Source organism: Eubalaena glacialis, chromosome 2 (assembly GCF_028564815.1).
Source record: "Eubalaena glacialis isolate mEubGla1 chromosome 2, mEubGla1.1.hap2.+ XY, whole genome shotgun sequence".
Taxonomy (NCBI): domain Eukaryota; kingdom Metazoa; phylum Chordata; class Mammalia; order Artiodactyla; family Balaenidae; genus Eubalaena; species Eubalaena glacialis.
Window position 1 is genome coordinate 62249583 of NC_083717.1, and position 12547 is coordinate 62262129.

The 12547-nt window shown below is 44.6% G+C and overlaps 1 protein-coding gene across 1 annotated transcript; it reads right to left on the reverse strand.

The window, feature by feature from the left end:
• Positions 1-7304: 7304 nt before the first annotated feature.
• LOC133085050 (cytochrome P450 1A2) lies at positions 7305-12019 on the reverse strand. The gene is made up of 6 exons (XM_061181909.1): positions 11189-12019; positions 10485-10605; positions 9932-10021; positions 9533-9656; positions 8304-8390; positions 7305-7602 (listed from the first exon to the last, which is right to left on the reverse strand). The coding sequence occupies exons 1-6, from the start codon at positions 12017-12019 to the stop codon at positions 7305-7307; spliced, it is 1551 nt and encodes a 516-aa protein (XP_061037892.1).
• Between the last annotated feature and the right edge of the window lie 528 nt (positions 12020-12547).

Here is a 12547-nt window from a genome sequence, read left to right on the forward strand (position 1 = left end):
AGTTCCCTTTAAAAAAACAAAAACAAACAAACTGAAGGAAAGCTTCAGCAAGAGTGCAGATGGCATATATTAGGTAGCAGCTCCTGTTGGTCGGGTGGCATTACAGCTTAGCCCTATTAGTCCTTGTGGTTACTGCTCAGAAGTGGTAGGAAGTGAGGTCCAGCAGCCATGTATATGGGCTACTTGGAAAGGAGCGCTGGCAGGGTCAAAACTCAGTAAACTCACTCCTAGGACCACAACAGCTAGGGGTTGGTCACTATTTGAACCATCTTCTTACTAAATTTTCATTTTGAACTATTAGTGGCTATTTTCCCTACACAACACATCTCTAATGCTGTAATTAAAAGGCAATAGGAAAATAGGATTCACTTTGCAGAGATCCGCTCTACTGCCCATGTGGCTGGATGAGGCTATTCCAGAAAGTAGGGCATCAGGATAGATGTGCAGGCACAGCCATTCTTTCTGTGTCATTCTCTTCTATCTCCTTCTAGGACCCTCCCTGAGAATTCCTCCATCATTTTGCTTCCTTCATCCCCAACCCCCAGGGTGGGTACTCTGGAGTCACACTATACCCAGTTGATCCCTCCAGGCATAAAGGTATGTCCTTGGAAAGAGCCTTGGGCTGGAGGGGCAATAAGGAAGCAGTGGTCAGTTCAGGTGTGTGTGGGAAGGGACAAAGCCCAAATCTCAGCGTCCTCAAGCTCTGTTCTTCTGTATCCATTTTTTTCAGTGGTGAAGGGCCTTGCTCATGCATATAAAACGTAATGAACAGGTCTTTCATTTTGCGAAGCCCAAAGCAAACTTATTATGCACTTAGAATCGAGGGCTCTTATGAGATAAACTAATTCAACTCTTTGCCTCCATTTTGCAGGTGGAAACACTGGAGGTGAAATTAGGGAGCTTCGGAGCAGAAAAGGGGGCTCTGGCACTATGGAAGTGAGCTCAGTGCATGCTCCACCCCCAGGGCTATGTGGAGAGAAGGTAAGGCCTGGGCCTTTTTCCGCTCATGTTTTGCCAATATTTTATTGGATTACTTGCCTTTGTGTTTTTAATTGATAGACTTTAGTTTTGGAGCAGTTGTAGGTTATAGAAAAATGAGCAGAATGTAGCAAGAGTGCCCATGTACCTGCCCTCCCTGCTCCCAGTTTCCCCTGTTATTAACATCTTGCATTAGTAGGTAATTATTTTATAATTGATGAACCAGTATTGATACACTTTTATTAACTAGAGTCCATAGTTTACATTAGGGTTCACTCTTCGTGTTGTACATTCTTTGGGTTTTGACAAATGTATAATGCTGTGTACCCACCATTACAGTATCATACAGAATCGTTTCACTGCCCTAAAAACCCTCTGTGCTCCTCCTGTTCATCTCCCCCTCCTCTCACCCACCTCCTCACCCCTGCAATCCTGGCAACCACTGATGGTCTCCATAGTTTTGCCTTTTCCAGGATGTCATATAGTTGGATTCATAAAATAGGTATCCTTTTCAGATTGGCTTCTTTCACTTAGCAACATGCATTTAAAGTTCCTCCATGTCTTTTCGTGGTTTTGATGCTTGTTTCTTTTTATTGCACACAATGTTTTATTGTGTTACTTGCCTTTAAAAATTGTGGTAAGGGACTTCCCTGGCAGTCCAGTGGTTAAGACTCCATGCTGCCAATGAAGGGGGCGAGGGTTCGATTCCTGGTCAGGGAACTAAGATCCCATTTGCTGTGCGGTGCAGCCAAAAGATAAAAAAAAAAAAAAATTTGTGGTAAAATATACATAAAATTTACCATTTTAACCATTTTTAAGTGTGTAATTCAGTGGCATTAAGTATATTCACAATGCTGTGCTACTATCACTACTATTCATTTCTAGAACTTTTTCATTGTCCCAAACAGAAACTCTGCACTCATTAAACAATAACTCTCTATTCTTCCCTCCCCACGCCACCTGCCCCAGCCCTGGTAACCTCTATAATACTTTCTTTCTCTGTAAATTTGCCTAATCTAGATACCTCATGTAAGTGGAATCATACAATATTTGTCCTTTTGTACCTGGCTTATTTCACTTGGTATAATGTTTTCAAAGTTTACCTGTGTTGTAGAATGCATCAGAATGCCATTCCTTTTTATGGCTGAATAATATTCCATTGTATGTCTAGGCCACATTTTATTTATCCATATATCTGTTGTTGGACCCTGGTTGTTTCTACCTTTTAATTATTGAGAATAATGCTGCTATGAACATTCCTGTGCCAGTTTTTGTTTGAACACCTGTTTTCAATTCTTTTGGGTAGATACCTAGGAGTTAACTTGTTGGGTTATATGTAATTATATGCTTAACTTTTTGAGGAACTGCCAAAGCATTTTCCACAGGGACTGTACCATTTTGTATTCCCACTTGTAATGCACAAGGGTCACAATCTTTCCATGTCCTCACCAACACATTAATGTCCATTTTTTAAATTGAGGTATAATTGACGTAAACATTATATTAGTGTCAGGTGTAAAACATAATAATTCAATACTTGTATATATTGCAAAATGATCACCACAATAAATCTAGTTAACATCAGTCACCACGCATAGTTACAATTTTTTTCTTGTGATGAGAACTTTTAAGATTTACTCTCTTAACAAGTTTCAAATATTCAGTATAATATTGTTAACTCTAGTCACCAAGCTGTATGTTACATTCCCATTACTTTTTTTTTTTTCACTAAAAGCTCCTATCAGGCAGCATGCTCCACGGAGCTTATTCTTTTTAAAATTATTTATTTATTTATTTATTTATTTATGGCTGTGTTGGGTCTTCGTTTCTGTGCGAGTGCTTTCTCCAGTTGTGGCAAGCGGGGACCACTCTTCATCGCAGTGCGCAGGCCTCTCACTATCGTGGCCTCTCTTGGTGCGGAGCACAGGCTCCAGACGCGCAAGTTCAGTAGCTGTGGCTCATGGGCCTAGTTGCTCCGCGACATGTGGGATCTTCCCAGACCAGGGCTCGAACCGTGTCCCCTGCATCGGCAGGCAGATTCTCAACCACTGCGCCACCAGGGAAGCCCTCCCATTACTATTTATTTTATAGCTGGAAGTTTGTACTTTTTAACACCCTTCACCCATTTTGCACCCCCTGCCCTCACCCGAACCTCTGGCAACCACCAATTTGTTCTCTATACCCATGAGCTTGGTCTTTTTGTTTGTTTGGGGGTGTTGGGGTTTTTTGCTTGTTTGTTTTTGGATTTCACATATAAGTGAGTTGATATGGTATTTGGCTTTCTCTGCCTGGCTTATTTCACTTAGCAGAATGCCCTCAAGATTCATTCATGTTGTTGCAAATTGCAAGACTTCCTTTTTTATGGCTGAATTATAAATATATATAATCATAATATATATATCCCGTATTTTCTTTATTCATTCATCCATGGATGGACCGTTGGATGGATGGATAATAGCCATTCTGACAGATGTGAGGTGATATCTCATTGTGGTTTTGATTTGTATTTCCCTGATGATTGGTGATATTGAGCACCTTTCATTTATTTGTTGGCTATCTGTATGTCTTCTTTGGAAAGATATCTATTCAGTTCCTCTGCCCATTTTTAAATTGGACTGTTTGGGGGTTTTGCTATTGCACTGTGTGAGTTTTTATATATTTTGGATATTAACCAAAATATCAGATATATGATTTGCTAATATTTCCTCCTATTCTGTCAGTTGCCTTTTTATTTTGTTGATGGTTTCCTTTACTATGCAGAAGGTTTTTAGTTTGATGTAGTCCTGTTTGTTTATCTTTGCTTTTGCTGCCTTTGCCGTTGGTATCAAACCCAAAAAATCATCACCAAGACCGATGTCAAGAAGCTTACCACTTGTGTTTCCTTTTAGGAGTTTTATGGTTTCAGGCCTTATGAATGAATTTTTGATCTGTTTTGAATTAATTTTTGTGTATTGTGTAAGATAGTGGTCCAGTTTCATTCGTTTGCATGTGGCTGTCCAGTGTTCCCAGCACCAGTTGTTGAAGAGGCTATCCTTTCCCCATTGGATATTTTTGGCTCCTTTGTAATAAATTGATTGACCATATATGCATTGATTTATTTCTGGGCTCTCTATTCTGTTCCATTGATCCACGTGTCTGTTTTTTTTTTTTTATGATCACTGCCAATGCTTTTATTTATTTATTTAAATTAATTAATTAATTAATTTTTGGCTGTGTTGGGTCTTCGTTTCTGTGCTAGGGCTTTCTCTAATTGTGGCAAGCGGGGGCCACTCTTCATCGCGGTGCGCGGGCCTCTCACTATCACGGCCTCTCTTGTTGCGGAGCACAGGCTCCAGACGCGCAGGCTCAGTAGTTGTGGCTCACGGGCCTAGTTGCTCCGTGGCATGTGGGATCTTCCCAGACCAGGGCCTGAACCCGTGTCCCCTGCATTGGCAGGCAGATTCTCAACCACTGCGCCACCAGGGAAGCCCCACGTGTCTGTTTTTATGCCAGTACCATACTCTTTTGATTACCATAGCTTTGTAATACACTTTGAAATCAGGGATCATGATGCCTCCAGCTGTATTCTTCCTTCTCAAGATTGCTTTGGTTATCTGGGATCTTTTTTATGCTTCCATGCAAATTTTAGGATTGTTTGTTCTATAGCTGTGAAAAATGCCATTGGAATTTTGATAGGGATTGTCTTGAATCTGTAGATTGCTTTGGACAGTATGGACATTTTACAATATTAATTCTTCCAATCCATGAGCCAGAATATCTTTCCATTTATTTGTGTCTTCTTCAATTTCTTTCACCAGTGTCTTATAGTTTTCAGTGTACGGGTCTTTTACCTCCTTAGTTAAATTTATTTGTAGTTATTTTATTCTTTTTGAAGCAATGGGATTGTTTTCTTAATTTCTCTTTCCAATAGTTTGTTATCAGTGTATAGAAATGCAACAGATATTTATATATTGATTTTGTATCCTGAAATTTTACTGAATTTGTTTATAATTTCTAACAAATTTTTTAGTGGCGTCTTTAGGGTTTTCTATATATATCATGTCATCTGCAAATAGGACAGTTTTACTTCTTCCTTTCTAATTTGGATGCTTTTTTATTTCTTTTTCTTGCCTAAATGCTCTAGCTAGGACTTCCAATACTATGTTGAATAAAAGTGGTGAGAGTGGGCATCCTTGTCTTGTTCCTGATCTTAGAAGAAAGCTTTTAGCTTTCACCACTGAGTATGATGTTAACTGTGAGCTTTTCATATATGGCCTTTATTATGTTGCGGTACATCCCCTCTATATCCACTTTGTTGGGAGGGTTTTTGTTTTTATCATAAATGGATGTTGAATTTTGTCAAATGCTTTTTCTGCATCTATTAAGGTGATCATATGATCACAGTCTAGTGGGTTTTTTTGTTTGTTTGTTTTTCATTTTTGGCCACACCACACGGCTTGTGGGATCTTAGTTCCCTAACCAGGGATAGAACCTGGGCCCCCTGCCGTGGAAGCACGGAGTCCTAACCACTGGACTGCCAGGGAATTCCCAAATAACTCTCTAGTTTTTAATTTTTATTTATTTATTTATTTATTTATCGTTGCGGTTTGCAGACTTCTCACTGCAGTGGCTTCTCTTGTTGCGGAGAACCAGCTCTAGGCGCGCGGGCTTCAGTAGTTGTGGCGCTCGGGCTTAGTTGCTCCGCGGCGTGTGGGATCTTCCTGGACCAGGGCTCGAGCTCATGTCTCCGGCATTGGCAGGCAGATTCTTAACCTCTGCGCCACCAAGGAAGTCCCTAGTTTTTAATTTTTATTGTAGCCATTCTAGTAGGTGTGAAATGGTACCTCATTGTGTTTTTGATTTGCATGTCCCTAATGACTATAATGTTGAGTGTTTTTTCACGTACTTGTCCATTTGCATATCTTCTTTAGAGAACTGTCTATCCAAGTCTTTTGCCCATTTCTGTTTGTCTTTTTTCCTTTTAGTTTTGTTGAGATATGATTGACATACAGCATGATATAAGTTTAAGGTGTACAACAGAATGATTTGACTTATAAACATCATGAAATGATTATCACAGTAAGTTTAGTGAACATCTATCATCTTGTATAGATACAAAAAAATTAAAGAAATAGAAAAAAGTTTTCTTGTGATGAGAACTTTTAGGATTTACTCTCTTAACAACTTTCATATATAATGTACAGCAGTGTTAATTATATTAATCACATTGTACATTACATTCTTAGTACTTATTTATTTATCTTATAACTGGAAATTTGTGCCTTTTGACCACCTTCATTCAAATTCCCCTCCCCTCCCCCTATCTCTGGTAACCACAAATCTAATCTCTTTTTCTATGAGTTTGTTTGTTTGTTTTTTTTGAAGTATAACTGGCCTACAAAACTATGTTAGTTCCTGATGCCCAACGTAGTGATTCGATATTTCTATACATTACAAAACGATCACCACTTTTTTGCCCATTTAAAAAATTGGGTTGTTTGTTTTTGTTGTTGTTGATTTGTAGGAGTTCCTTATATATTTTGGATATTAATCCTTTAAAGATATGTGAATTGCAAATATTTTCTCCCATTCTGTGGCTTATCTTTTCACTCTTTTGATAGTCCCCTTTTGATGGGACCTGGGCTTTTTGCAGGTAACCCAAGCACTTCTGGGGGGCTTATCTTCCCCTAGCTATGGATGAACAAATCAGAACATTGTGAGAGGTCAGATGTTCTCTACCTTTTGAGGATAGGACATGAGGGATCCCCCTTCACCCATCTGGGTTTGGCCTACGAGGCTAGGTCCTTTCCTCTCTGTTCCCTTCAAGTGTTCCAAGATGTGAATCATACAGGAAAGAAGTAAGAACAGTGAACTGGGCCTAGTCTCAGGACTCGAGAAACCAGGGCTTACACATACTGCAACATGGATGAACTATGAAAGCATCATGCTAAGTGAAGAAGCCAGTCACAAAAGCCCATTTATTGTATAATTGCATTTATATGAAATGCCCAGAGTAGGCAAATCTGTACACACATAAAGTAGATTAGTAGTTTTCTAGCGCTAGTGGGGTAGGGAAGGTGGGTTAGGGGGAGATGGGGAGTGACTGCTGAGGGGTATGGGTTTCTTTACTGGGTGATGAGAAGGTTGTAAGATTGATTGTGGTGTGACAGCACAACTCTGTGATATACTAAAAGCCATTGATCGTATACTTTAAGGAGGTGAATTATATGGTATATGAATTATATCTCTATAAAGCTGTTAGTTAAAAAAAAAAAAGAAAAGAAAAGAAACAAAGATTCCTCAGTGACCTCCACCCTTCCCTCTGCCTCAGAATGCTGGTAACTTCTTCACTTGATGGGGAAGCGCAGCCGTGCCTGGACATGCTCGCAGGGGGCAGGCTTCATGGTCAGCCCGTAGGTAGGGGTTAGGTCCACTTTCACACCTGGTGGCACGCTGAACTCCAGCTGCTGCAGCAAGATGGCCAGGAAGAGGAAGATCTCCCACTTGGCCAGGACCTCCCCTATGCACCGGCGCTTGCCCATGCCGAAGAGCATCACTTTCTCACTCAAGGTCTTGCTGATGATGGTGTCATGGGCAGTGAGGAATCTCTCCGGCCGGAACTCAGATGGGTCCCCCCACAGCTTCCTGTGGGATGAACAGAGGAAGTGGTATCTCTGGGCTAGGGAGGCCCTGCGGGAAAGGCCTGGGCGGGGGACATCTGTGTTAGAATAGATCTAGAGCAATGAAGGGAGAGTGGGGAAAGGGGCCAAACTGTATTTTGATGTTTATTTCTTTTACATAGCTCTCTCTAAAATCACCAGCCTTGAAAATAGTGCTTTTTAATATTAATTTTTTATTTTAAAGAAATAATACTTTAACTAAAAGAAATTAAAAGAAGGAACACATGTCCATCTCTATCCTACTCAATATACAAGGGGAATAAACCATCCATCCTGGTTTATGCTTATTGTTTTGGAGTAATTATTTACAGCATCCTTTTTCACACGCAGAAGTGCCCTAGTTTGGATGGTAAATTATATGATCCTCCTACCTATAAAATGAGATTTTCCAAAGAGGTCCCTAAGCCACTCACATCAGAATCGCCTGAGATACTCCACCTTACCTACCGAAGAGGAATCTCGGGGGACTGGGCACCAAAATCTCAAACCAACTTCCTGGTCAATGCACTAAAGTTTGAGAAACATGGACCTAAATTTTGTCCCTTAGAGCAGGCTGCAGAGCCATCGAGGCACCATTCCCTTATTGTATAACCAGTTCCTAGGGGGACAAACAGCCTTCCTGACTGCTGAACTTCACACATTTTTCAGTGGGGGATATGTACTCACGGGTCATGATTGACCTGCCACTGGTTTATGAAGACACAGAGTTCCTTGGGGATGTAGAAGCCGTTCAGTGTTGTGTCCCTTATTGTGCTAAGGAGGGAAGAGGGCTCTGTCAGGCTCAGGGGCTGGAAAACTGGGGTGTGTCTCTGGGAGGTTGTTTTTTTTCTTTTTAACAATTAAAAAAAAAGTTGACTATAGTTAATATACAATGTTGTGTTAGTTTCAGATGTACAGCAAAGTGATCCAGCCATATATATACATATATATTCTTTTTCAGGTTTTTTCCATTATAGGTTATTACAAGATATTGAATATAGTTCCCTGTGCTATACAGTAGGTTTTTGTTGTTTATCTATTTTATATACAGTAGTTGTGTATATATTAATCCCAAACGCCTAATTTATACCCCCCCGCAGAGGTTCTTGCTCCTCCACCCCACTCCAATAGCCTGTCCACCATGGTCTCTATACCGTACACTAGGAGGGAATATCAGGAGCAAGGAAGGGTTGAAATTATTCTTCCCCTTTCTCAGATCCTGTTCTTCAACAAATGTTCTTTGTACCCAGCTGTGCCCTTGGCCATTCTCTGGAGCCAAGAAGCAGGCAGTCTGGGCCAGTCCTGGGGAGTTTCCAACTTGGCTGAGGCATCAGGCCTCTTCCTCTGGGCATAACTAGACCAAAATATGGGCTGAAGTAAGTGTTCACTAACTCTCTTGACATTGTTAAAATCCCAGGACCTAATCAAGGACAAATGGCCGTTAAGTCCTACAAAATATCAGAATGAAGTTATGCCAGCTGGATGAATCAAGAAAGGCTTCTAGGGGAGGGGATAAGGTTTGTGTCAGGATAAGGTAGGATAGGATTCTGGTAGCCAGAGAAGACTGTAGACCTTCCAAGCAGAAGGTCCAGCATAAGCAAAATTGGAGGCTGGCTGGTTCGTGCTTGTAAGGGATGGTGAGGCCAGCCTGGCGGGGTTGAGAATACCTGTAGGGAGGGAATGTGAGCAGAGGTGAATGAGAGCTGAGGTCAGAAGTGTGGTTTTTCTCCTGAGAGCTGGGTACTTTGATCATGTTTGGACTGGATGGGGGCAGAGTAGAGGCCAAGGTCTGTGAGGAATCTGGTGTCATGGCCAGGAAGGAGATGCTGAGGTCTGACCAGGGCCAGGGCTGAGAAGCTGGGGAGAAAACATGGCAATGACTTCAGAGGTGGGAGGGCAGAATAGGCAGGCCTCACCTGTGGGGGATGGTGAAGGGGACAAAGGAGGAGTGTCGGAAGGTCTCCAGGATGAAGGCCTCCAAATAAGGCAGCTGGGATCTGTCGGAGAGCTGGGGCCGACGCGCCCTGCCAATCACTGTGTCTGCAGAACACAGAGGACGGACAAGGCTTAGAGGTTGTCCTGACTGCTCCATGGCATCTGCATCCCCAATCATACCAGGTGTCACTCTATGTGGTGCTATGTCTGTTTGCAGGTCTGAGACCCACTGACCCCCCAGTATCCTCTAGGCAAGGGTGGGCACCATTGTATGTCCAGGGCTTGTACTTAGTAGGTATAAAGCAGCTATATGTAGATTGAACAGATGACCTGGGACCCCAAGGCTTCTCTCCACCAGAGGGTTAGGGGACACTACATACCCAGCTCCTCCTGGATCTTCCTCTGTATCTCAGGATTTGTCACAAGGTACAGAAGGCTCCAGGAGATGGCTGTTGTGATCGGATCAAACCCTGGGCAGCATGGGGCAAGGTGAGGAAGAAAGGAAGACAGGAACAAGAAGGCAGCATTTACCACGCACCCACCATGTATGTACCAAACATTGTCTTTCTCTGCCTCCTTTTCCCCCAAAGCCCCTCACCCTGAATTTTCTAAGGGCAGAGGTGGAGTCACCTCAGCACAAACTTGAGTCACTGCTTTCATGATTAGTTGCTGGAATTACAAGGGCCTAGACTTACAGCCCAGAGAAGCCTTTATTGTTTAGATGGAGGCCCAGAGGAGGAGAGGGACTTGGCTGAGTTTTCACTGGGAGTTGGTGGTACAGCCTGGGCTCAAACCTTGAGCCTGGGCCTGGTCTCTGTGTCCTGCACCATCTGACATGTAGTTGGTAAGTTATCTGATGGACCCTGGGGCTGGGCAATGCTGTGTGTGAACAGCAGTCACTGAGGGATGGAGGGGCAGGGGTCTGGCTCCTACCGGCTGCGAAGATGTCGTTGACAAGGTTGACAGTCTTCTTCTGGGGCATGAGGCCCCCACTAGCTCTGGAGTTATCCTCGTAGTGCTTGAACAGGGCACCTACGATGTCCTGGACTCTGTTCTGAGGGGGCACAAGCTTAGCAGCACCCCAGCACTTCTGGGGTGGAAGGCTGGACCTTGCCCCATCCCATCTGGCACTGCCTGCTGGCCTCTGGGCAGTGGGTTGAGCTCACGACAGGAGCTGGTAGCAGCCCAAGGTAGGGCTTAAAGTATCATTTCATGCCACATTGACCCTTCCTCCCAATAACTCCAGGGGTCCAATTTCAGAGAAGGAGGTTGGGGTGAGTACAGGGAAGTAAAGTGACACCCAAGCTGGGAATTAGTCTCTGTCAGGGTTCAGTTTCCTGCAGAACAAAAGCCTTCTCATGATAACAGCACCCCACATTACAGGGCTCTGCCAGGGCCCCATTCACGACCTTATCTCTCTGGGGCTTTGAGCAGCCCTGAGAGGGAGGCTATAGGCATGAGGAAACTGAGGCCAGAGAGGGAGAGGGATTGGCTCCAGGTCGCACAGGTGATCTGAGATGTCCCAAAGCCTTCCTAGGCCTTGGCTGCACACCAGGTGTGTGGGTACCTTGGAGCTGGGTGAGAGGGGCCACACACAGACTCTGTGTGCCCTCACACCACCCGTACCCTGGGCTCACCTTGTCAAAGTCCTGATGGTGCTCCTGGACCATTTTCCACAGGAACTGCAGGAACCTCCGGTTGAAGCTCTTGTACTTTTGCAGAGCAGGGTTGGGCAGGTATTTAAGGATGGGGAAGAAGTCCACGGGGCTCCCGGAGGAGGCAGTCTCCACGAAATCATGGGTGTTCCTCACAAGGCTGACCATCTCCCCACTGCTCTGGGGGAAGTGCTGCCCGAAGCACATGGCACCAATGACCTTGGCCACTGACACCACCACATGGTCATAGGGGTCAAAGCGCCCAGACCCTGCCATCAGCTCCTGGAACTTGCTGATGAGGGCCTCAGCCTCCTTGCTCACATGCATCTCCAGGTAGCAGGAGGATGAGGAAGCCGGGTCTGAGGCAATGGAGAAGGAGTTGAGAGCATTCTGGGCCAGGCGTCGCCGGGCAGCCCACACTGGTCCAGAGTCTGTGTTGAAGGTCATACTCTGGCCATCAGCGACTAAGGTGAAGCTGTAGAGGTCAGGCCGGCCCTTGAAATCATCGCCCTGCCGCACCAGGGCCTGCCGGATGGTGTCCAGGCCGCTGAGCACCAGCACGGGTGTGCAGCCAATGCGGATCTGCAGCACGTCTCCATAGCGCTGGCTCAGCCGCGACAGGGCCAAGTGTGGGCTCTTCCCCAAGGTCAACACATGCCCGATCAGGGGCCAGCTCCAGGGCCCTGGTGGACTCTTCAGGCCTTTAGGGACCCGAGGCTGCCAGGCCCTGACCACCCAGAATACCAGGCAGAAGGTGGCAGAGGCCAGGAGAAGCTCTGTGGCTGAGAAAGGAGTGGCCTGGGACGATGCCATTTGTACCAACTACAGGGGAAGAGAAAGGAGGAGCCAGACTGAGGGACGAGATAGAGCCACTTATTCATTCATTTACTCAGTCAATAAGCACTTGTACATGTTCTGTGCTTGGCTCCCAGCTGGACACCAGAAAGACTAAGTTGCATTCACTAAATTACATGGATCCTTCATCCCAGGAGCTCATCCATGGTGTATCACAGAATCTGAGGGCTGGAAAAGAACCCTGAGATTCCTAACTTGAGCGTCTGAAATCCCAGCCCTGGCCATCCCCTCTGCCCATCACCTGTTTCCAATCCTGAGGCTGAAGTGATCACTTCAAAACGGAGAAGCACTCTTGTGGACCCCAGTGCAGGGTGTATGCTGGGCATTGCACCGCGGGGACCCTTCCTGCTGATACCTCCTCATACCCTGGGAACAGGGAGCTGCTCCCCGCTAGCAACACTGATGGGACCAAGGTCCCAGGGCTGATGAAAATGGCTTCTGATGCCCCTTTCCCCAGGGCATTCTTTATCAAGACCAACCAGGACA